The sequence below is a fragment of the Schistocerca gregaria genome, chromosome 2 (genome assembly GCF_023897955.1).
Source record: "Schistocerca gregaria isolate iqSchGreg1 chromosome 2, iqSchGreg1.2, whole genome shotgun sequence".
Classification (NCBI taxonomy): domain Eukaryota; kingdom Metazoa; phylum Arthropoda; class Insecta; order Orthoptera; family Acrididae; genus Schistocerca; species Schistocerca gregaria.
The window spans coordinates 481,433,334-481,458,974 of NC_064921.1; the positions used below are offsets into that span (position 1 = coordinate 481,433,334).

Sequence of the window (25,641 nt, forward strand, 5' to 3'; positions counted from 1 at the left end):
TGTATGTGGTAGCCCCTAGCAACCAATTTCCTCTTCAGGAACGCCTAAGCGACAGTCTGCTTGATACACGTCAATATCATGTGGTTCAGATCTGCCACTGCCAATGGGTTCCTCTCGCTGTGTCCAACATATAATTTTTAACTGGTTTAGGTGGACGGACTAACACCTACGTCCCAGCCTCATGCGAATCATAGAAGTCGCATGACGTTTACTAAGTTCCACTGAGGCGAGCTGTGGCCGAGAACAGATGCTCGGTTGTATGGTTGCCATTTATGAGCCCCTATAGTGATGGGATATGTGCCATTCAGCTACAGTCATGATAAGCGGCTTCCTTAATCGTCGATTTGAGACCAGTATAAAGGAGAGGTGTTGAGTAACTGTCCTTCCGTAATGCTCCTCTAGGTGAGGCGATCGGCAGTTTCATTATTGAGAATGCTATTCTTTCATTCAGAGTGAACAGATATCTATTCACAATGAGTGTCCAAGTTACATTTGCCTCTTTATCAAATACTGAACTGCAATATGCTTTATAAGGTCGTGGGGATCAGTTCTGGTTTGAATGTCTGTGTGCCATAATAGAAAACCTCCCTGGAGCCAGTAACTCCGCCATGTAGATAGATGATTCAGGTGAAACTGAGAACGTTTGTTGCTCTTAGAGAGACTGAAGGAAATGCTCTAAGTCGAAACTGATGTTACGCCCCTTTCTGAAATCGCCATTTCTCATAGCTGCGAACTAGTTAGTTCGTTTCGCTTCTTTGTGAGTTGCCTGTATTACCGTCCATAACTGAACCATCGCCTAAAGGAAGACACAATCAGATAGCAAAGATCGACTGCTAAGGCTTACTGTCTGCTGGTTTGTTTTTCATAATCTCCGACCGACGAGTAGGTGACGATGTGGAAGATGGTCTCTTCAGTGCCGCTGGCCGACCGGGACCAATTGTACACCGTCCCCAACAACCAAACCACCTTGGAAAACTGGTTAGGCCGTATGTTTCTTCAAGTATGATAATCCTAATTCAAGGCACTCATATACCATTTCCCTGAATGAAATAACGTTACATAATATTTTGTTACTTCTCTGTAGGTGCAGTCGTGTCTTAATTTGACTAATTTCATATGTGAGTGGTATCGCATGAGAAAACGAAATAGCTAGGCACTTCCGGTTATATACTTCATTACCAAACTGATTAATTTGTTTCTGGATACAATAATTTACCAACAGCCGTATGTATTGTAGAAATTGAATTTATGAACTTCTTATATGCTACCAGTTTCGGCATTACATTGATGCCATCTTCAGACTCCAAACGTCATAGTCGTAAAATTGCTATACATGGAAAGAGCCATATAACTGGATCCGTGAATCAAATCGCTATACAACAGCTCTGGGTGGCCAGGAGACACAGTGTGCGCAGTATGAAAGACGTATGTTTTGGGGGGTGTACGGATACTTTTGATCACATAGTGTATTTTTCCATGAGAATCCGCAACATCGAAGGCAACGGAGTGTGAACATTCGGTGTGGGACTGTTGAAAACTACGTGTTTGGTTCTGGCTTCATTAAAGAAACCTCAACGGGTAAAACAAGTGCTGCCAGCTCTCCTATAGGAGGCGCCACTTGAAATTAGTTGACGTATGTGGTGCCAGAGTGTTGAGTTCCCGGCTCACCATTGGCTCGATCAAAGGAGTGGGATCACTCGGATCGTTTCTTCTCCCTGTATGGGCCTGAAGGCGTTTTCGGTTGTACAGCACTCTCGGATGATCTTATGTTACTAAAATCTTTTTTTTTAGGTTTACTCAAAAATGACGTCTATGTACAGTTTTCGACCATGCCAGAGGATGTAAAAAACCGTATTGTTGGAGCACACTCAATGACAACATAAGAAGCTCTGAAGTCTGTCTAGAACTCTTTGCAATAGCGACTGCTAACATGTATCAGACGGTGGGAAATTCGAACACCTTATGATATAAATGTAGTTTCAAGGAAGTGTTTTTGATCACTTTATTTTGTGATTTTCCTTCTGTTGTCGTTGCGGAAGTAATTTGCAGCTTAAGAGTGTTTCTCATTACGTGAAGTTATTATTTAACGTTGTTTTTCCCTCAATTCCGCGATTTACAAATCCATTCTGTTTTACGTGCAACTTTCTTTCAAAACTGTGACACAAACAAGAGCAGAATTTTTCAGTGGTTAACTAGTGAATGGGCCCCAGACGTCATGTCCTTTACCTTCTTGTTGGTGTGCCTGTCCAAACTGCCGTGAAAATGCCGTGTGGCTAGGGCCTCCCATCGGGTAGAACTTTCGCCTAGTGCAAGTCTTTCGAGTTGACGCCACTGCGGCGACTTGCGTGTCGATCGGAATGAAATGATGATGATAAGAACAACAAAACACCCAGCCCCTGAGCGGAGAAAATCTCCAACCCAGATGGGAATCGAACCCGGGCCGTTAGGTATGACATTCCGTCGCGCTGACCACTCAGCTACCAGGGGCGGACGATCCAAACTCATACAACCAAATGTGATTAGCTTCGGTTATAAATTTGTAAGCAGACTCTAGTTAGCTGCGCCAAGCTGGATCACCCCGTCGGTTCGAAGCGACGCTGTGTAAGACACCAATCGATTTCATACGCAAAACATATAAATCTTAATTTTTTAATGCTCTAGTTTCTCTGAAACTATCAATCGAATTTTGGATAGTAGCATCATATATTACTGAAGTTCTGTTTGAAAAATTTAAACTGATTTAGGTGCTTTCTTAGTTAATATAGGTACGAAAACATATTGTACGTAAGTTTGTGAGTGTTTTTCTCAGTTCATACGGGTGAAGGAAGAATTACGGTATCTGAAATGGTTCAGGAAATATGTGAGTCGAGCGCTTCAAATATAACACACTGTACAATTGCACGACTTAGAAAGCTTCTGGGGAATGCACGTCTTGCCACCTTGTTAACTGAGGCATTAACTGGAGTTGAGTGTACTGCTAAAGCAACAGCGAAAATCGAAATCTCTTTTTTACACAAGCCATTTAACCGAAGTATGTTAATACCAGTAAAGGACATCTTAAAGTATGCTTCGATCGCGACATCTCTGTTTCCACTGAATGCTCAATGAGTATACCAATAAGAAAAACCTAGCAATAAGGAGTTTCCCCGCGAGTAGAACGAGAGATGATATTTTTGTTTACAGAGAAAATTTCTTGAATGGATTGTGGACGGAGCACAGAACCGGAACTTCGTTAATCTCACTACAATAAAATGACATGTGTTGGAGATATATTTGGTCATCTGTTAGCGAGTACTATTCAATTTCTTAAGACTGCACCTTCAGGGACATGATTTGCATGCGACGTCTTCCACACATACTTTATAATAATAGATTTCAGAAATTTTTCATTTTGTGTATAACATTCTTTTAGGAGATGGTGAATAAGTGCTACGTAGAAACTATACATAACTGCTTTCTAAATTACTCTACATAAAATCTACATTGAATGAGTGAGAATGTAAATTTTATAATTTTTCGTATGCCCTCTACGTCATTTAGGAGAGACATTAAAATTTACTTTCATGCTTTTTGAATCCAACAAAGCCTATAATAAACTGTGTACAGCTTAAAGGGGTTTCAAGGGGTGTAACTTCGGAAATAATGTTTTATAACTGGAATATTTTTTACTTAAAAAAAGCAAATATTCTTCCAAAATTACACTAGTCGTATATCAGGTAGCTATCATCAACAATTTAACAACCTTAGTAACCAATAGTACAACATCTTCTGACACCGACACTAGTAGATACGTTCACTTACGAATGTTGCTTGGAAGAGTGTTACTCCTGCAACCATGACGCCAAAAGTGAACTGTGTCATAACAATTGGATTCATGACAGAATCCAGGAAGCTGACAAACCTGGAACAGAAAACATAGTCGTACTGCATTTTGTTTTTGTGGTAAGTTCCTATGGGACCAAACAGCTGAGGTCATCGACCCCTGGTCTTACACACTACATAACCTAACTTAAAATAAAGTTCGCTAAGGACAAGACACACATACACCCGTGCCCGAGGGAGGGATCGACCTTCGACGGGAAGAGCCGCTCGAACCGTGTCAAAGTGCCAGAGGTCGCGGGGCTACCACGCGCGGCAGTCGTACTGCAGTTGTGCCTATTGCAGTACACCGCGCAGTCATAGAAATATCACTGAAGTTTTAGCGTTGTTAAAGACTCGCTGCACAGCTGGGCTTCTCCTTTACGGTAAATGCTCTCATTGGCGACGTCATGTTACACTAGTTTGATGGTACAATGTTGGCCCTTCCTACTGAATTTGCATCTTGCACTTACCAAACTCGGTCCGAACAGACCTCGGAAGACCTAACGGTACCTATCAACTGCCCTGTCATCCTTAGCCGATAGCAGCCACGGTATGTGGATATGAAGGGGCATTTGGTCAGCACGTCCCTCTCTCCCTTGGTTAGATTTCGTGACCGGAGCCGCAACTTCTGAGTCAAGTAGCTCCTCAATAGGCTTCACAAGGACTGAGTGCAGCTAACATGCCAACAGTACTATGGAGACTCCAGACTTGGACTCTCGCCCATCAATGTCCTCTCCAATCCCGAGAGCGCTTACCAAAAATACCGTAAAAAAAGAAGGAACGTTAAATCTTAAGTTCCCGGCAGCAGTGAGGTGATTAGAGACGAAACATAGGCATGGATTACGAAAGGGTAGGAATGTAAATCTGTCATGCCTTTTTGAAATAACCAATCCAGCATTTGCGTTTAACAATTTTAGTGAAATAATGGAAAACCTAAATCTGTATGGCTGGACGGGTAACGGTACGATCGTCCTCCACAACTTGAGGCTAGTGTTGAATGCGCCACATAACACGGTCAAATCCACGCTATGTATTGAAGCAACTTCGTTTGCTTCTGCAGCGAAAATGGTAGGACACAATGACAGTTATGGAATTTCGTACCGACGCTACGGACAATTTGGCCACGTAATTCTTCCACAATCTGCAATATAGATTTAAATTTTAGTAACAAGTGGTTCAATTAGTATATTTCGGTAAGAAAAAAGTGGAACTGAAAAACTGGAAAGTGTATTTTAATAAGGATTCATCAATAGATATTGGAAGCAACAAGTTGCTCCAGAGGAGTCTACTTCAATGCAAAGGAGCTTACATGATGCACACATGCGCCAAAACTGAAGGATTCACAAATACGACCAACAGCTAAAGACGGCTTGAGTGAGTGAGGTAGAAGATTACTTAATAGGCTGTATCTCTCCCCACGAAGTTCGAGTTTTCATTTACCCTCTTATAATCCTGATTTATGTACTCAGTGGTTTCCAATGCAACTTCAGGCGGTCGATGGAATGGCTTCATCAATAAGCGTCCATATACGGACTTTCGTAGCGGGGGATGTGGGATGTGTTGTGGCGGGGGGGGGGGGGGGGGGGGGAGGCCAGACGTGGAGGTATTGAATACTTTCAACATTTTGGAACACCAATGGCGACTTGTAAGTAGCCATCCAATGTTTCAGTTCCAACCCCGTTAAAAACCATGAAAGAAAAACGCCTGGAAACACTATATTTTCTCCTTTCCCTTAGAGTTAGCAGTGTTAAATAAGATAGACACCGGTCGCGAAAAACATCGATGCTCATGGAACATGAAATTGTTCTTTTCCTTCATGTGAAAAGTGCGTGTCGTCATAAAGGGATAAAATGTCCCTTGATACTATACAAATGTGAAACGTTCTATGAGACATCGTCAAATCAAGACAATAAATAAATATGTAAGTTGTGGTACACAGATTCAACTACAACAAGAACAATGCAGTACGTTGTACTTGAAAAATTAAGGTCACCTAGATGTAAATGCTGAATTTGTATATTTATTAATGAGCGCAACACTTAAATAATATAATCACTTGTATGTGTATGTATGTGTGTGTGTGTGTGTGTGTGTGTGTGTGTGTGTGTGTGTGCGTATGTGCGTGCGCGCGCACGCTTGGATGGTTTGATGCGGCCCGCCACGAATGCCTATCCTGCGCCAACCTCTTCATCTCAGAGTAGCACTTGCAACCTACGTCCTCAATTACTTGCTGGATATATTCCAATCTCTGTCTTCCTCTACAGTTTTTGCCCCCTACAATACCCTCTAGTACCATGGAAGTCATTCACTCATAGCTTAACTGATGTCCTATCATCCTGCCCCATCTCCTTATCAGTGTTCTCCACATATTCCTTTCCTCTCCGGTTCTGTACAGAACCTCCTCATTCCTTCCTCATCCGTCCACCTAATTTTCAACATTCGTTTGTAGCACCACACCTCAAATGCTTCGATTCTCTTCTGTTTCGGTTTTCCCACAGTCCATGTTTCACTACCATACAATGCTGTACTCCAGACGTACGTTCTCAGAGATTTATTCCTCAATTTAAGGCCGATATTTGATAGTAGACTTCTCTTGTCCAGAAACCCCCTTTTTGCCATTGCTAGTCTGCTTTTGATGTCCTCCTACCTAAGTATCAGAATTTCTTAACTTCATCTACTTCGTGACCATCAATCCTGATGTTAAGTTTCTCGCTGTTCTCACTTCAGCTACTTCTCATTAATTTCGTCTTCCTTCGATTTACTTTCAATCCATATTCTGCAATCATTAGACTGTTCATTGTAATCAGCAGATCATGTGATTCTTCTTCACTTTCACTCAAGATAGCAATGTCATCAGCGAACCGTATCATTGATATCCTTTCATCTTGAATTTTAATTCCACTCCTGAGCCTTTCTTTTATTTCCATCATTGATTCTTCGATATACAGATTTAACAGTAGGAGCGAAAGACTACATCCCTGTCTTATACCCATTTTAATCCGAGCACCACGTTCTTGGTCGTCCACTTTTATTATTCCTTCTTGGCTCTTGTACATATAGTATATCACCCTTCTCTTCGTATAACTTACATCTATTTTTCTCAGAATTTCGAAAATCTTGTAGCATTTATGCGTTGTCGAATGCTTTTTCCAGGTCGACAAATCCTATGAACGTGACTTGATTTTTCTTTAATCTTGCCTCCCTTACCAACAGCAACCTCAGAATTGCCTATCTCGTGCCTTTACCTTTTCTGAAGCCAAACTGATCGTCATCTAGCACATCCACAATTTTCTTTTCCATACTTCTATATACGACTCTTGTTAGCAACGTGGATGCATGAGCTATTAAGCTGATTGTACGAAAGTTCTCGCACTTATCAGCCCATAAGATTTTTGAAGTTGCGTGGATGACATTTTTCCGAAAGTCGGATGGTATCTCGTGAGACTCGTACATTTTGCACACCAACATGAATAGTCGTTTTGTTACCGCTTCCCCCAATGATTTTAGGAATTACATTCCTTCTGGCTTATTTGATCTTAAGTCCTCCAAAGCTGTTTTCAATTCTGATTCTAATACTGGATTCCCTACCTCTTCCAAATCGACACATGTTTCCTCTTCTATCACATCGTATAAATTTTCCCCCTCATATAGGCTTTCAATGTATTCTTTCCACCTATCCGCTCTCTTCTCTGCATTTAGCAGCGGAATTCCCGTTGCACTCTTAATATTACCACCCTTGCTTTTAATGTCACCGAAGATCGTTTTTACTTTCCTGTATTCTGAGTCTGTCCTTCCGCCAATCATTTATTTTTCGATTGCTTCACATTAATCTTGCAGCCATTTCGTCTTAGCTTCCCTGAACTTCTTATTTATTTCATTCCTCAATGACCTGTATTTCTGTATTCCTGAGTTTCCCGGAACATTTTTGTGCCTCCTCCTTTTATCGATTAGATGAAGTATTTTTTCTGTTACCCATGGTTTCTTCGCAGCTACCTTCTTTGTACTTATGTTTTCTTTCAGACTTCTGTGATGGCCCTTTTTAGAGATGCCCTATCCTCTTCAACTGTACTGCCTACTGAGCTATTCCTTACTGCTGTATCTATAGCCTTAGAGAACTTTAAGCGTATCTCGTCATTCCTTAGTACTTCTGTATCCCACTTCTTTGAGTGTTGATTTTTTCTGACTAATGTCTTGAATTTCAGCCCACTCTTCATCATTACTACATTGTGATCTGAGTCTATATCTGCTCATGAATACGCCTTACAATCCCGTACCCGATTTCAGAATCTCTATCAGACCATGATGTAATCTAAAATCTTCCCGTGTCAGTCGGCCTTTTCGAAGTTTACGTCCTCGTCTTGTGATTTTTGAACAGAGTAGTCGCTATTATTAGTCCTCTCTCATTCCTTGTCCCAAGCGCATATTCTACTGTAACCTGTTCTTGTACTCCTTCCCCATACAACTGCATTCCAGTCCCCCACATTTATTAGATTTTCGTCTCCATTTACGTACTATATTACCCTTTCAGTATTCCCATATACCTTCCCTATGTCTTCAGCTTGCGACGTCGGCATGTATACCTGAACTATCGTCGTCGGTGTTGGTTTACTGTCGATTCTATCACTGAATTGTTCACAATAAGACACTCCCTGCCCTACCTTCATATTCATAACGAATCCTACTCCCGTTGTACCATTTTCTGCTGCTGTTGATATTACCCTATACTCATCTAACCAGACATCCTTGTCTATTTTCCATTTCACTTACGGACAACATAACGATCCTGAGCCGTATATACATGACAGAAATTGAAATAAACCGAACGGTGACATGTGAGAATTTGTGGCGGACTGGGACACGAAACCAGATATCTCAATCATCGCGAACGGTCGCTTCAACCTCTTCATCTACAAGAGCGTGCTACCTGTGCATTCCAAATTACCATATGTCGCACACTACATACGTAGTGTCCTCTCTCCATTATCCTCATTGCTCGCAGCCTCACCTGATTCCCTTAAAATCTCGAAAGAGGTCCCAAAGAACAGACACCATTTGTGACAGTGCACCCGTATACAGAAGACGAAAGAGAAATTCCGATATCAGTTGAAATCGGACGTAGAAATAAATTCAGTGGTGACAAACGAAAATTCGTGCCGGATCCGGGACCGGAACACATATTTTCGCTTATCACAATAATCACTTTACTATCTAAACACACTTCCCATCCATCCTAAATTTCCACAGCTCTGTGTCACACTCCACATACTTAATGTTCCGGTCCATTATTCTTATTGCTCGCAGTCACACCTAATTCCCAATGGAGGTGAACAAAAAGTGCATCCGGAAGGTATCATTATTTTCCATCCAGGCGAATATATTTATACGTGTGGTGTTTATTCTTTCTGACACGTATGAAACAACATGTACCATTCAATGTTCCTGCAGCCGCATTTAATTATTTATTTATTTATTCAAACAAACGTCGGCCGAAGAACGCGGGACGAAGCCAATAGCCATTTGTCAACAAGTGGCCACTAAAACCTTAAGAACTCTCTGCTAGGCCTCTACAGGGAAGAGACTCAGAGATTTTACCGACGTCTTGACCAACGACGGAAGAAGAAGGCGCGATTGATGTTCTCTCTCGCTTCTCTGTAGCGGTGCCGGGCTCAAGGGAGCACACCAAAGATCTTGAAATGTAAGGCCCTAATCACCACCGCCCAATCACATCTTACTTATGACAGAATGGAACGAGCTCCTCTTCGTGAGTGAATTCATGTAACACGGAGATACTCCGCAAATACGGATGAGGAACTTCTGAGCATTTTCTACCGTCTAAGAGCAACATGCATCGAGACGACTGCGACGAGGTCGACATAATCACTGACAGAAACCTGCAGAATGAACTGAGTGAAAGAAGAAAAAGTTTTCGAGATGCGAGAAGCAAATTAAGAACGCGATTACCGATATGTCACGCAGAGTAATCAATCTCACCGAACGACAACTAATTAAACAGGAACAGTCTTTCATTCCAAATCAAGAGAATTTCGTTATTATCGGGAGGATTATACCTATGGAGGATATCACTTCTAATGCCGAGACAGCTATTCGGAAAGCTACGAAAATATGCGCTGAAACCGCCAGGATAATGCGCCGAATAAAACCACTAGCTCGCAACATGAAGAAAGAAGAGTTTCAAGCTATCAAGATTTATAAAGCAGACAAGAATATATTGGTACTGCCTTACGATAAGGGATATGCAACTGTCGTGATGAGGAACAAACTGTATGAGCAGAAGATCCGGGACCAGCTAAATCCGACGACGTACCGAAAACGAAGCACAGATCCGACGCAGTGGATCACACGGACTACGATTTGGTTAATCGAGGCATCTTCTCTCTCGACGGACGTACAGAGAAACCTGCTCAACACAAAAGCCCTACCATCTCGCTTTTATGGATTACCAAATATCCATCAGAATAATGCTCCATTAAGACTGACTGACAGTCCTTCTGCCTCACCGGCGCATAAACTGGCAAAAACTTGGCATCTCGGTCTGGTCGCACATAGGAAAGGCTGTCATATACACTCCTGGAAATGGAAAAAAGAACACATTGACACCGGTGTGTCAGACCCACCATACTTACTCCGGACACTGCGAGAGGGCTGTACAAGCAATGATCACACCAACGGCACAGCGGACACACCAGGAACCGCGGTGTTGGCCGTCGAATGGCGCTAGCTGCGCAGCATTTGTGCACCGCCACCGTCAGTGTCAGCCAGTTTGCCGTGGCATACGGAGCTCCAGCGCAGTCTTTAACACTGGTAGCATGCCGCGACAGCGTGGACGTGAACCGTATGTGCAGTTGACGGACTTTGAGCGAGGGCGTATAGTGGGAATGCGGGAGGCCGGGTGGACGTACCGCCGAATTGCTCAACACGTGGGGCGTGAGGTCTCCACAGTACATCGATGTTGTCGCCAGTGGTCGGCGGAAGGTGCACGTGCCCGTCGACCTGGGACCGGACCGCAGCGACGCACGGATGCACGCCAAGACCGTAGGATCCTACGCAGTGCCGTAAGGGACCGGACCGCCACTTCCCAGCAAATTAGGGACACTGTGGCTCCTGGGGTATCGGCGAGGACCATTCGCAACCGTCTCCATGAAGCTGGGCTACGGTCCCGCACACCGTTAGGCCGTCTTCCGCTCACGCCCCAACATCGTCCAGCCCGCCTCCAGTGGTGTCGCGACAGGCGTGAATGGAGGGACGAATGGAGACGTGTCGTCTTCAGCGATGAGAGTCGCTTTTGCCTTGGTGCCAATGATGGTCGTGAGCGCCACAATCAGGACTGCATACGACCGAGGCCCACAGGGCCTACACCCGGCATCATGGTGTGGGGAGCGATCTCCTGCACTGGCCGTACACCTCTGGTGATCGTCGAAGGGACACTGAATAGTGCACGGTACATCCAAACCGTCATCGAACCCATCGTTCTACCATTCCTAGACCGGCAAGGGACCTTGCTGTTCCAACAGGACAATGCACGTCCGCATGTATCCCGTGCCACCCAACGTGCTCTAGAAGGTGTAAGTCAACTACCCTGGCCAGCAAGATCTCCGGATCTGTCCCCCATTCAGCATGTTTGGAACTGGATGAAGCGTCGTCTCACGCAGTCTGCACGTCCAGCACGAACGCTGGTCCAACTGAGGCGCCAGGTGGAAATGGCATGGCAAGCCGTTCCACAGGAGTACATCCAGCATCTCTACGATCGTCTCCATGGGAGAATAGCAGCCTGCATTGCTGCGAAAGGTGGATATACACTGTACTAGTGCCGACATTGTGCATGCTCTGTTGCCTGTGTCTATGTGCCTGTGGCTCTGTCAGTGTGATCATGTGATGTGTCAATAAAGTTTCCCCTTCCAAGGACAATGAATTCACGGTGTTCTTATTTCTATTTCCAGGAGTGTATATATATAGGATTCAGTGCGTTTCATGAAGAAATTGAAACTTGGACCAGACTACATCCTGACAAGCCTTGCTTTTGTTTGTTTGTTTACCAAAATGCCACTGATATTCTGGAGTACATCGGTTCCATTTCCCCGCAAGACAATCTCTTTCGTGTATGTTTCACCACGAGATATTTCACGTTGGACTGAAACTTCCACTTACAGCTGGGAGGTGTCACCTTGAGTAGTTTACGTAGTTCAGTGGAGGTCGACTTCTACATGGAACATGACGAAGCGCAAGAGCTGGAATTGGCACTTTGTAAACTTAACCTGTGGTACAGATGTGTCGACGATACCTTTGTTGTGTGGTGCTATGGTGAGGAACAGCTCAGTGACACCCTGAGACACCTGAACAGTAGCCGGCCGCTGGTGGTCGAGCGGTTCTAGGCGCTTCAGTCTGGAACGGCGCGACCGCTACGGTAGCAGGTTCGAATCCTGCCTCGGGCATGGATGTGTGTGATGTCTTTAGATTAGTTAGGTTTAATTAGTTCTAAGTTCTAGGGGACTGATAACCTGAGATGTTAAGTCCCATAGTGCTTAGAGCCATTTCAACCATTTTGAACCTGAAGAGTCTCCATACACTGATCATACACATACACATACACTGATGCGCCAAGGAAACTGGTATAGGCTTGCGTATTCGAATACAGAGGAAAGTAAACAGGCAGTATAAGGCTCTGGAGTCGGCAACGTCTACGTAAAACTAGTGTCTGTCGCAGTTGTTCTACATCTACTACATCCATACTCCGCAAGCCACATGGCGGTGTGTGTCGGAGGGTACCCTGAGTACCTCTATCGGTTCTCCCTTCTATTCCAGTCTCGTATTGTTCGTGGAAAGAAGGATTTTCGGTATGCTTCTGTGCGGTTTCTAATCTCTCTGATTTTATCCTCATGGTCTCTTCGCGAGATATACGTTGGAGGGAGTAATATACTGCTTGTCTCTTCGGTGAAGGTATGTTCTCGAAAATTTAACAAAAGCCCGTACCGAGCTACTGAGCGTCTCTCCTGGAATTAACTGCTTCCAGTTGCTGACCTGCTATTTTGTAGCTAAATGATAAGGGACCTATCTTTCTATGTATTCGCAGCACATTACACTTGTCTACATTGAGATTCAATTACCATTCCCTGCACCATGGGTCAATTCGCTGCAGATCCTCTTGCATTTCAGTACAATTTTTCATTGTTGCAATGTCTCGATACACCACAGAATCATCTGCAAAAAGCCTCAGTGAACTTCCGATGTCATCCACCAGGTCATTTATGTATATTGTGAATAGCAACGGTCCTATGAAACTCCCCTGCGGCACACCTGAAATCACTCTTACTTCGGAAGACTTCTCTCCAATGAGAATGGCATGTTGCGTTCTGTTATCTACTAACCCCTCAATCCAATCACACAATTGGTCTGATAGTCCGTATGCTCTTACTTTGTTCGTTAAACGACTGTGGGGAACTGTGTCAAACGCCTCACGGAAGTCAAGAAACAAGGCATCTACCTGTGAACTTGTGGCTATGGCCCTCTGAGTCTCGTGGACGAATACCGCGAGCTGGGTTTCACACGACGGTCTTTTTCGAAACCCATGCTGATTCCTACAGAGTAGATTTCTAGTCTATAGAAAAGTCATTATACTCGAACACAATACGTGTTCCAAAATTCTACAACTGATCGACGTTAGAGATATAGGTCTATAGTTCTGCACATCTGTTCGACGTCTCTTCTTGAAACTGGAGATGACCTGTGCCCTTTTCCAATCCTTTGGAACGCTTCACTCTGCTAGAGACCTACGGTACGCCGCTGCAAGAAGGGGGGCAAGTTCCTTCGCGTACTCTGTGTAAAATCGAACTGGTATCCCATCATGTCCAGCGGCCTTTCCTCTTTTGAGCGATTTTAATTGTTTCTCTATACCTCTGTCGTCTATTTCGAAATCTACCATTTTGTCATCTGTGCGACAATCTAGAGAAGGAACTACAGTGCAGTCTTCCTCTGTGAAACAGCTTTGGAAGAAGACATTTAGTATTTCGGCTTTTAGTCCGTCATCCTCTGTTTCAGTACCATTTTGGTCACAGAGTGTCTGGACATTTTGTTTTGATCCACCTACCGCTTTGACATAGGACCAAAACTTCTTAGGATTTTCTGCCAAGTCAGTACATAGAACTTTACTTTCGAATTCATTGAACGCCTCTCGCATAGCCCTCCTCACACAACATTTCGCTTCGCGTAATGTTTGTTTGTCTGCAAGGCTTTGGCTATGTTTAAGTTTGCTGTGAAGTGCCCTTTGCTTCCGCAGTAGTTTTCTAACTCGGTTGTTGTACCACGGTGGCTCTTTTCCATCTCTTACGATCTTGCTTGGCACATACTCATCTAACGCATATTGTACGATGTATATAACGATTGTTAGATCGGTTACTGCTGCTGCTATGACAGATTATCGAGATTTAAGTGAGTTTGAATGCGGCGTTATAGCCGGCACACGAGCGATTGGGACACAACACCTTCGACATAACAATGAAGTAGTGTTTCTTCCGTACGACCATTCCAAGAGTGTACCGTGAATATCAGGAATCCGGTAAAACGTCACATGTCTGACATCGCTGCGGCAGGTAAAAGATCTTGCAAGGTATTCAGACGAAAGACTACTGAAAAGAATCGTTCAACGTTACAAATGCAACCCTTCCGCAAATGGTGCACATTTCAATGCTGGGCCATCAACAAGTGTCAGCGTACGAATTATTCAACGAAACATCATCAATGTGGGATTTCGGAGCCGAAGCTCCACTCGTTTACCCTTGGTGACTGCACGACACAAGGCTGTACGCCTTGCCTTAGGCCCGCCAACATCGACATTGGACTGTTGGTGACTGAAAACATGTTGCCTGGTCGGAGGAGACTGATTTCAAATTCTATCGAGCGCGTGAACGTGTACGAGTATGGAGACAACCTCGTGAAACCAAGGACCCTGCACGTCAACGGGGGACTGTTGAAGCTGGTAGAGGCTCTAAAATTGTGCAATTAGAGTGATATGGGACGCCTGATACGACTCGGACACGTACGTAAATGTCCTGTCTGATCACCTGCATCCATTCACGTCTAATGTGCATTACGACGTAGTTGGGCAATTCTGGCATGACAATGTGACACCCCAGACGTCCAGAATTGCCACAGAGTGGCTCCATGAACACTCTTCTGAGTTAACCACTTCCGCTGACCACCTAACTGCCCAGAAACGAACATAATTGGACAAATATGGGATGCCTTGCAACGTGCTGTTCAGAAGAGGTCTCCACTCCCTCGTACTCTTACGGTTTTGTGGCCAGCCCTACAGGATTAATGGTGTCAGTTCCCTCCAGCACTACTTTAGACGTTATTTGAGTCGAAGCCACATCGTGTTACGAGTGCTCGCAGGAGCCTTAGACGATATTAGGCAGGTGTACTAGTTTCTTTGGCTCTTCGATGTATAATTTACTATGGACAAACAGCTACCTTTTTTTTAGATGTGCTGGTCACGAGGGGTGGTGAAAACCTAGCAGACAACATGTACCGAAAACCGACACACACGGACCTACACTTAGAGAAACTATCATATCACTAACTCAGCCATAGAATAGGCACGATCAACACGCTTTAACGCGAGCAAGACCAATATGTGAGCCACAGCACCTCAGGCTCGAGGTGCAACACCTGGAACACGTTCTGAGAAGTCTCGCAGAATCAGACACTTGGCGATGTGACACAGTGGAAAAAAAATGTGTACGGTCATTCTGACACACATTTTCAGAGTGACAGACAGAAGCGGTCGTCTATTGCGCAAACACAGTGTAAAGGCTATTTATAAAATAATTGGCAAAGAAGGAAAGGGACCCACCTGCAACGCCGGGAATATATCGAATACCAAGTACATGTTGAAAGGTCTGTGTTGGAACGACTGGACGAGCAATCAACAGCAGGATCACCGAACATAAGCGGGATTGCAACTTGGAGCAGATAGCGAAATTCGCTACGGCGCAACACGCGTTATATGAGATCGACGACATACTGAAATTAGCCGACACGAAAGTTCTTGCTGTAGAGAAGAGCTGTCACACCCGGTTCTTCAGAGAAGCTATAGAAACACACAAACATGAGGATAGCTTGAATAAGAAAGAAGAAACCCTCAAAGTGATCAGGGATTCCTGTGTCAGAGAACAACCGTTATAGGTAGCAACGAGAGAACCGCAGTGGAATTGACCACGGAAAAACGCTTGGACGTAGACGCGCCAGGTACCCATAACCCGCAACCGCTAGGCTGACTCCGGTCCACCATCAGCAATCCAGGGAGAAGTTTTGACAATGCCTACAACTAGGGCTTGCGAAAAGTCAGAAAAATTGTCAAACAGAAGTCGGTCGAAGAAACGAGACACAAGTCAACAGGCAATTTGTCAGTATCAGTATTTCCCACAATCGTTTTTAGTGAAGTGCACATTTGTTTAAAATGTATAGTCTCAGTACCGAGGACGGTGGGATACAATGAATAGAAGTTGAAACTTACGAAGCTGCTATCATTTGAAATGTTCAGGATTACCAAGTTAAGACAAATGACAACAACGAACAACATAGCGGTGTATGGTTACTCAACTGAACCCAGAACACCCCCCAGGAACGTCAAACTAAGACGTTGTCCATCTAGTTTAGATTATGACTGATGTGCCTTTCAAACTTCAGTCTTCCAGACATATTTCTTACAATATTTCTGGGTACAACTTTTCCAATTTTAATTTCCTGTCAGACTGTAACTTTACGTTTCATAAACAGGGCTGACCTTCTTATATGTGTTCTATATCACAGAAACGCAACGAGCACGTTATTGTACTAAAAGCAAGAAACTGAAAAATACATTTAGTGACGTAATGAGAATTAGACAGAGGCAGAATGTAACAGTAAAGTAGACTCTAATAATATTCTCTTAGTTTAAGAAAAAGGGGTGAATTATCAATTCAGTTGTTTCAGTAACACTATAGAATGTCATATCCCCACCAAAAGCTGTGAAAATCAAAAATTAACATGCGTCACACGTAATGTACCAATTTAAGAAAATCATAATTACCCGCCTTTATACATCACATGAAAACTACAAAGAACACCATTTATTTATTGGCAGCTTGTGGAGGGTTGCAGGTTGAGGAGTTTCATGTTGAAACCTTTGACAGCCATGAGCTGATAAAGTCACCGGTCTTCTGACTGGTTTGACGCGGCCCGCCACGAATTCCCCTCCTGCGCCAACCTCTTCAACTCAGAGTAGCACTTGCAACCTGCCTCCTCAATTATTTACTGGATGTGTACTAGTCTCTCTCTTCTTCTACGATTTTTACCCAATAAAGCTCCCTCTATTGCCATGCAAGTTATTCCCTGAGGTTTACCGTAACAGATATCCTATTATCCTGTTCCTTCTTCTTCTTAGTATTTTCACCTTACACGTTTCGTCGCTGATACTGTGGAGAACCTAATTCCTTACCAAATTTTCAACATTCTTCTGTAGCACAACAGCTAAGATGCTTTGGTTCTCTTCTTTTTCGGTTTTCCCAGAGTCCATGTTTCACGGCATACAATGCTGAGCTCCAGACGTACAACACAGAAAGTTCTTCCTCAAATTAAAGTGTATTTTTTGTACTAGAAGACTTCTCTTGTCCAGGAATGCCTTTTTCGTCAGTGCTACTCTACTTTTGATGTCCTTGCTCCGTCCATCATTGGTTGTTTTGCTGCCTAAGTAGCAGGCTCCATTAACTTCATCTACTCCGTGATCACCAATCCTGATGCTAAATTTCTCGCTGTTCACGTTTCTACTACTTCTCATTATTTTCGTCTTTCTTCGACTTACTCTCATACCGCATTCTTCACTCATCAGACAGTTCATTTCATTCAGCAGATTTTTCAATTCTTCTTGCCTTTCACTGAGAGTAACAATGTCCTCAGCGAATGATATCGTTGACATCCTTTGACCAAGAATTTTAATTACACTCTTGAACCTTTCTTTTATTTCCCTCATAGTTCCATTGATGTATAGGTTGAACAATAGAGGCGAAACACTACATGCCTGTCTTCCATCCTTTTCTTCCATAAACTTTGTTCTCCATTTGTCATTCTTATTGTTTCCTATTAGTTCTTGTACGTATTGTATATTATCCATCTTTTCCTGTAGCTTACCCATATTTCGCTCAGAATTTCGAACATCTTGCAGCAGTTGACAAATCCTATGAATGTGTCTTGATTTTTATTTAGTCTTGCTTCCAGTATCAAGCGCAATGTCAGAGTTACCTTTCTGGTACCTTTACCTTTCCTGAAGCCAAACTGATCGCCATCTAACACGTCCGCAATTTCCTTTTCCACCCTCTGTATATTATTGTTGTCAGCAACTTAGATGCGTGAGCTGTTTACCTGCCTTTTTGATAATTCTCGCCTATGTCAGCTCTTGCTGTTTTCGGAATTGTCTGGAGGATGTTTTTCCGAAAGTCAGTTGATATATCGTCAGTCTCATACATTCTACACACCAAAATGACTGGTCATTTTATTACTACTCCCCCCAATTATATTAGAAATTCTGATGGAATATTATGTATTATTTCTGCCTTATTCGATCTTAAGTCTTCCCAAAGCTGTTTTAAATTGTGATTTTCCTAATACCTGGATGCACTACCTATTCTTTATCTGCTATTGTATCTTCTTCTATTATAACAGACAAGTCATCCCTCGCATGGGGGCCTTCAGTGCTTCGGTGTACTCTTTCCACCTATCCGCGCTCTCCTGTGCATTTAACAGAGAAATTCGCACTGCACTCGTGATGTTACCACCCTCTCTTTTAATTTCACCCAAGATTGTTTTGACTTTATTATATGGTGAGACAGTCCTTCTGCTGACAGCCATTTCTTTTCCGATTCTTCACATTTTTCAAGCAGCCATTTCACCTTGACTTCCCTGCACTTCCTTCTTATTTCATTCCTACGTGATCTGTGTCTCTATACTCTCGAATATCTCTGAACATTCTTGTACTTCCTTCTTTCATCGATCAGCCGTATTTCTTCCGTTATCCTTGGTTTCTTCGCAGTTACTTTCTTTTCCTTTTCCTGTGCTATTTTTTTCAGAATATATAATTATTCATTTTTACAGATTCTTAGGAGCATACTGATTTGTACGGGCTACGATTGAGAAATTGCGCACTAGTGTACCGGTTGCGTCGTTTCCAAAGGAAACGATTTAGGTAAGATAAGGAAAAATTCAGTGTGGACGACAAGATGTAGAATCGGTTCTCGCCCTCTCGGAGTCTGATGTTTTATCCACTGGGTCAGGAAATGGAAAAAAGAACACATTGACACCGGTGTGTCAGAACCACCATACTTGCTCCGGACACTGCGAGAGGGCTGTACAAGCAATGATCACACGCACGGCACAGCGGACACACCAGGAACCGCGGTGTTGGCCGTCGAACAGCGCTAGCTGCGCAGCATTTGTGCACCGCCGCCGTCAGTGTCAGTCAGTATGCCGTGGCATACGGAGCTCCATCGCAGTCTTTAACACTGCTAGCATGCCGCGACAGCGTGGACGTGAACCGTATGTGCAGTTGACGGACTTTGAGCGAGGGCGTATAGTGTGCATGCCGGAGGCCGGGTGGACGTACCGCCGAATTGCCCAACACGTGGGGCGTGAGGTCTCCACAGTACATCGATGTTGTCGCCAGTGGTCGGCGGAAGGTGCACGTGCCCGTCGACCTGAGACCGGACCGCAGCGACGCACGGATGCACGCCAAGACCGTAGGATCCTACGCAGTGTCGTAGGGGACCGCACCGCTACTTCCCAGCAAATTAGGGACACTGTTGCTCCTGGGGTATTGGCGAGGACCATTCGCAACCGACTCCATGAAGCTGGGCTACGGTCCCGCACACCGTTAGGCCGTGTTCCGCTCACGCCCCAACATCGTGCAGCCCGCCTCCAGTGGTGTCGCGACAGGCGTGAATGGAGGGACGAATGGAGACGTGTCGTCTTCAGCGATGAGAGTCGCTTCTGCCTTGGTGCCAAGGATGGTCGTATGCGTGTTTGGCGCCGTGCAGGTGAGCGCCACAATCAGGACTGCATACGACCGAGGCACACAGGGCCAACACCCGGCATCATGGTGTAGGGAGCGATCTCCTACACTGGCTGTACACCTCTGGTGATCGTCGAGGGGACACTGAATAGTGCACGGTACATCCAAACCGTCATCGAATCCATCGTTCTACCATTCCTAGACCGGCAAGGGAACTTGCTGTTCCAATAGGACAATGCACGTCCGCATGTATCCCGTGCCACCCAACGTGCTCTAGAAGGTGTAAGTCAACTACCCTGGCCAGCAAGATCTCCGGATCTGTCCACCATTGAGCATGTTTGGGACTGGATGAAGCGTCATCTCACGCGGTCTGCACGTCCAGCACGAACGCTGGTCCAACTGAGGCGCCAAGTGGAAATGGCATGGTAAGCCGTTCCACAGGACTACATCCAGCATCTCTACGATCGCTTCCATGGGAGAATAGCAGCCTGCATTGCTGCGAAAGGTGGATATACACTGTACTAGTGCCGACATTGTGCATGCTCTGTTGCCTGTATCTATGTGCCTGTGGTTCTGTCAGTGTGTTCATGTGATGTATCTGACCCCAGGAATGTGTCAATAAAGTTTCCCCTTCCTGGGACAATGAATTCACGGTGTTCTTATTTCAATTTCCAGGAGTGTATTAGAGATTGTTGTTTTTAGAGCACTAATATGTGTGGCTTCCATTGATGATCAGTTTAATGCGCGCGCGTGTGTGTGTGTGTGCGTTTGTGTGTGGTTGTGTGTGGTGTGTGTTTCCATGTGTTTGTTCCTGTGGTAGGTGTTCTTGTGTTTGATGGCACAGAAAAAGCACTGTTCACCGTTTGTTGCATGGACATACCTGAGCAAGCTTTGGTGCGTTTGAATGCACTGGCAGAGCTGGTTATACATGTTATCGTGAAAATTCGTCTGTCTGTCTACTACAATTCTACAGCTGGCAGACGCTGCTACATCTGGTCGCAAAGCCTTGATGCGGGCATTGAGAATCCTAAACTGCACCACCGTGTGAATCATGACGACGGCAAAAAAGCAGTCGATGGTGACGCCCACGAAGGTGATGAACATCGACGATAAGCACTGCAGAGTGTACAAGAGGGCGTACAGGTAGACACTGGTGGTGTCGGCCCCCGGCACCTGCACGAACGGCAGTTTTCGCTGCCCAGGGTAGGCGATCAGTGGCATCGGCAGCCAGATACCGCCCTGCAGGAACAGGTAGCCGTACGCGAGCAGCGTGATGTACACCGCCTTCCTGTGCGACGCCTTGAACGTAGCTCGCAGGCTCTCGTCCGAGGCGCAGAACTCCTTTTGGGCAGATACCAGCTGGTCCGTGCGGCGCACCAGCACGTTGAACATGGGCCGCCGACGAATGAAGAACGCGAGCTTGACGAAGCCGCCGCAGACGGACAGTATGTGGATGAGGGCCATGGTGACCTCCTGCAGATCGCTCCAGCTGACGTAGACGCCCGTCAGGTCCTGCGCCAGCCCTCCGAGGCCCATCGCGAATATGAAGACCGTGTAGGCATGGAAGAGAGCCGAGCCGGGCAACGGCCACACCCCCCACACGTTCAACTGACGGATGTTGTACTTCAGTACAGAGTCAACAGTGTCCCGCCACGTGAGAACGTCTGCTTCCGTCGCTTCGTCACGTATGTTTCTGCGCTCCATTTTAGTCTTGGCAATAATAAGGTGGACCATAAAACCTAGTATAAGCCCGCGTACGTTAACCAGGTCAGCGTCTTAACGTAGATTAATCCATCTACAAAGCCTACTCGTCCTTTACGAAGGAAAACTTCATAAACTTTTCTCGTCTCTTCGCTGTTCTCTAGAAACCTGTTATTCTGCCTCGAGGAAAAAAAAGCAGGGAATACGACGTCCGAACGCCGCAGCTTCTAATTAGTAGCATAGAATGTAATAATGGAAGGTACACTGCGGCGTTAAACGCGGTATAATACGGAGGTAAGCTTAAAATTCTGTGCGATATTTATAAAAGGCACGGCATAGCAAGCTTCGTGCCTCAGTGGAGTTAATAACAAGTTTCAAATCAAACAGAATATACGTGCACGGGCAGATCTTTTGTTCACACACTGTGAAACTCTTAAAGAATAAACAAAGGCTTTATATCCGCCGTTTACATTTCTGTAATACGCTTACCCTTAATTAGAGGGTTTTCAGCAAGTAAATATTTCAGCGGGTGATGAAGCGATCGTTTCGGTAGTTCCGTGTGAAATATTTCATGTGCACGTGCTTAAAGGATCGGAAAACATCTGCATCTGGAGAACAGGTAAAGGTGGTCTTATCCAGAGACTCTGGTTCTATGGACACGATTTTGATTATATGTCGATTAAACAAAGGAAAAATGAATGCATTATACATCAGGTCACACACTGAACACCTTAACATCAATTCCTTGCATGCGTTTCGATTTCCTTGACCTACAAATTCGTGGCAAGCATTAATAGGTTAAGGAAAGAGATATCGGTATCGAACAAGTTAACTAATATTTCTAGACATGGCGAACACACTAGCAGTAGTATGAACTGTAATCAAAGGACTTGGGAGATCATAGAAAGCAAAATAAAAATAAGAATAAACCGACGACCTTAACCCAATACACTAGAAAACACAAACCTAAGGAATTCAGTGGTTCTGTTGGTGATGTAAAACGCAAAATTTGGCAAGGAAAACTGATGAAACGTTGCACGATTAGTAATGACCTCGGGTAAGCGTCACTGTCTTGTAAAGTTAGTATCGCTCGGTTTTGAGTCCCTACAGCGCATAATATACAGCATCCAAATGAAAAGTAACAGCGACATTATTTCTGTTATCAAATGATATGTTACCATATGTGCACTTGGAGGCTAGTCAATATACGAACCGAAGTGCAAACCTGATATTAAGACAGGATATTCAACGTAAATGTTCATTGGGATCTATAGAATACTGGTCGAGAAGCAGAAGGACGTCTACCAATACCAAATAAAATTAATAAGAGAACAGTGGAAATGCTGAGTTATAGTCTGGCAGCAAAAACAAATGTAATGTCAACATTGAAAACGTTTCAATCATCATAGTATTCACTGCGTGATGCCACGATGTCAACTTAGGTCGATTCATAAAATTCGTCACGTCTTGCTTGTACAACTATTCCTCGTGCTCCCTTCACGCACCTGTTACGTATTACAAACCTTACAAGTTTTTAATTTTCCGAAATAATGATTGACATTCCGGACAAAAAGTCAGATTATTTTGGGACTATTTCTTTCTCGGTTAACAGTTCCTTTGATTCATTTTATTTAGATTCATCGCACCTGTTTCTAATTTCATTCCTAGGGAATATACATTAAATGATCGGAAGTATCAGGACACTTGTTAATGAAGATTAATATTGAGGTTTCTCTACCCCTTTGCCGCTACATATTGAACGAGGTGCATGAATATCTGTGGAGGGACAGAGGCAATTCTTCTTCAAGAGTCGAAACCAATGACGGCAGTGACGTTGGACGCTGGATTCTCGAGCGAATCAACCTTGTAATTGAGTGAAAACTCTGTGCAAGTGAGTCCATTTCAGGAACATTATTGTCCGCAAATCAATGACTCACTCATGGTCCTTCATCTGCTGATACATACATTTGTCCGAACAGTTCCTGTACTGCAGACAGGACACACTGGTGTACAGTGTGTTCATATGCTTCTGCATTTAGTATTTTCTTAATCGCAGTTAGGGGACAACAATGTGACCAAGATAACAAACACCAATAACGTAACATCATCTTTTCCGTTAAGTGTTTGCACTATACATGATAGCAGGGAACTTTCTCCAGATATTCGCAAAATGTAATCCTTCTATTTCTTTGCCACACAGTATAATATGATTCATCACTCAAAAATCACGGTTTCCAGTAATCCACTGCCCAGTAGTGTCGCTCTTTGCACTATGTCAAGCATGGCTTAGCGTTGCCGAAAGAAATGTGCGCCTTATAAGGTGCTCCTCTACGGTTAAACCCCATTATTTTTAACTTCATACACACAATTGTCCAGCTATCTGCACTGCTGGTAGAAATTTGAAACTCACAAGTGATTCCTTCCATTGATTTCATGGTATTTTGTAGCCGTCCTTGACAGTGCTCCACGGTAGCGGTCCGTCAGTATACGAGGTTTGATTGGTCTTGATTTAACTGTGGTTGTTCGTTCGCTTTCCCACTTAATCCCAATACCGACGTATATTTGGGCAGCTACGAAGGATTAAAATGTCTTTACTTAGATGACCCCAATGACTGCTGTACGTTCGAAGTCACTAAGCTCTCCTAAACGACCCATTCTGGTGTTACTACTCCTCTGCTTGCAACACAATACCCCCCGCCCCCACGTTTATGCTGCCGTGTCACCCTCTAGTGACATATAACGACCATTCCAAGTTACACAGTGTAAACTGCTGCTAGAAGAAAACTTCCGTTACCCTATCATAGATTCATGTGTGTGGTCCTGCATTGACGTGAGTGAAATAACCATCGGTGTTTTCGTTAGCTCTTTTTCTCTGTAAAAATGATTATGCTATGTCCTTCTCATACATAAGATGAGAATTTTCTGAACTCCACTGGCGTTTGTTCTACGAGTTCACTTTCTGAATTTCCATATAGGGGGCGGGGGGAGAGGGAGCAGTTTCTTACGTTGTTTCAATAACTACATTATTACGTTCAAGAGACCTCGATGGAGGGGAAACAGATGCCAAAGTTAAAGGGATTTTCTTTCAGATCGAACGTAAATAAACAGGTCACCTAGAACCAGGAGACATTGTTTCGCAACTCGCGCACATGTCAGCAGCGGAACACATGGCGTACGCACAAAGGAGAGCCGGTTTGGGGATTCAAACCGACTCCTGGAGTATTGTTAGTAAGAGTTACATTTCCCATTAGAGCAGGTGTTAGCGTTGACCTGCGCATGGGATCGGCAGGGTGAATGCCTGGTTCCTTTGTGTTCTCACACTTACCGTATCTGCAACAACTCCTAACGCGTTCCCAATGCAAAAGAGGAGGTCGCGTTGTCTGGCGACAGTAGCTGATCTGTGGGAATGAGCTCTTCCTACTGATCTACATTTCCAAAATCCTATCTTCCACGGTACACAAAGAGATCGTACGAGGTCATTATTTTCCTGTAATTTACTCTCTTACATAAATGAAATTACAAGTACCACGCCGTGCGGGATTAGCCTAACGGTCTGAGGCGCTGCAGTCATGGACTATGTGGCTGGTCCCGGCGGAGGTTCGAGTCCTCCCTCGGGCATGGGTGTGTATGTGTTTGTCCTTAGGATAATTTAGGTTAAGTAGTGTGTAATATTAGGGACTGATGACCTTAGCAGTTAAGTACCATAAGATTTCACAAACATTTGAACATTTTTTTAACAAGAACCACGGCCTGCCCTGAACACGGACAAGCTTTTTAAAACAAAGGCAGCATATATTATTCTGTCAGGACTGACTGAAGCTACTAGATACGTTCTTCGTTAAATTTGTATGCTACACAACCTGAAAAAAAGGACTGAAACACTCAGAAGACATGGTCGAATATCGATGTAACTTCATACTTTTACGAGTACACACCATCGGGGGTTATGAAAACGTTTAGAGTTGCAATTATCTGTGACCGTTCGAATGTGCACCAGCTTGCGATAGTGTTGGTCATAGTTAGCG

General features: G+C 44.2%; 1 protein-coding gene across 1 annotated transcript in view; it reads right to left on the minus strand.

Moving 5' to 3' along the window:
- The window catches only part of LOC126335851 (odorant receptor Or2-like), a 74,531-nt gene extending 52,912 nt beyond the window's left edge, over nucleotides 1–21,619 (minus strand). Inside the window, exons 1-2 of the mRNA XM_049999322.1 lie at nucleotides 20,796–21,619; nucleotides 3,802–3,901 (exon numbers count right to left, since the gene is read on the minus strand). Coding sequence (XP_049855279.1) covers nucleotides 3,802–3,901; nucleotides 20,796–21,619 — 924 coding nt within the window. The remainder of the gene's footprint in view (nucleotides 1–3,801; nucleotides 3,902–20,795) is intronic.
- Between the last annotated feature and the right edge of the window lie 4,022 nt (nucleotides 21,620–25,641).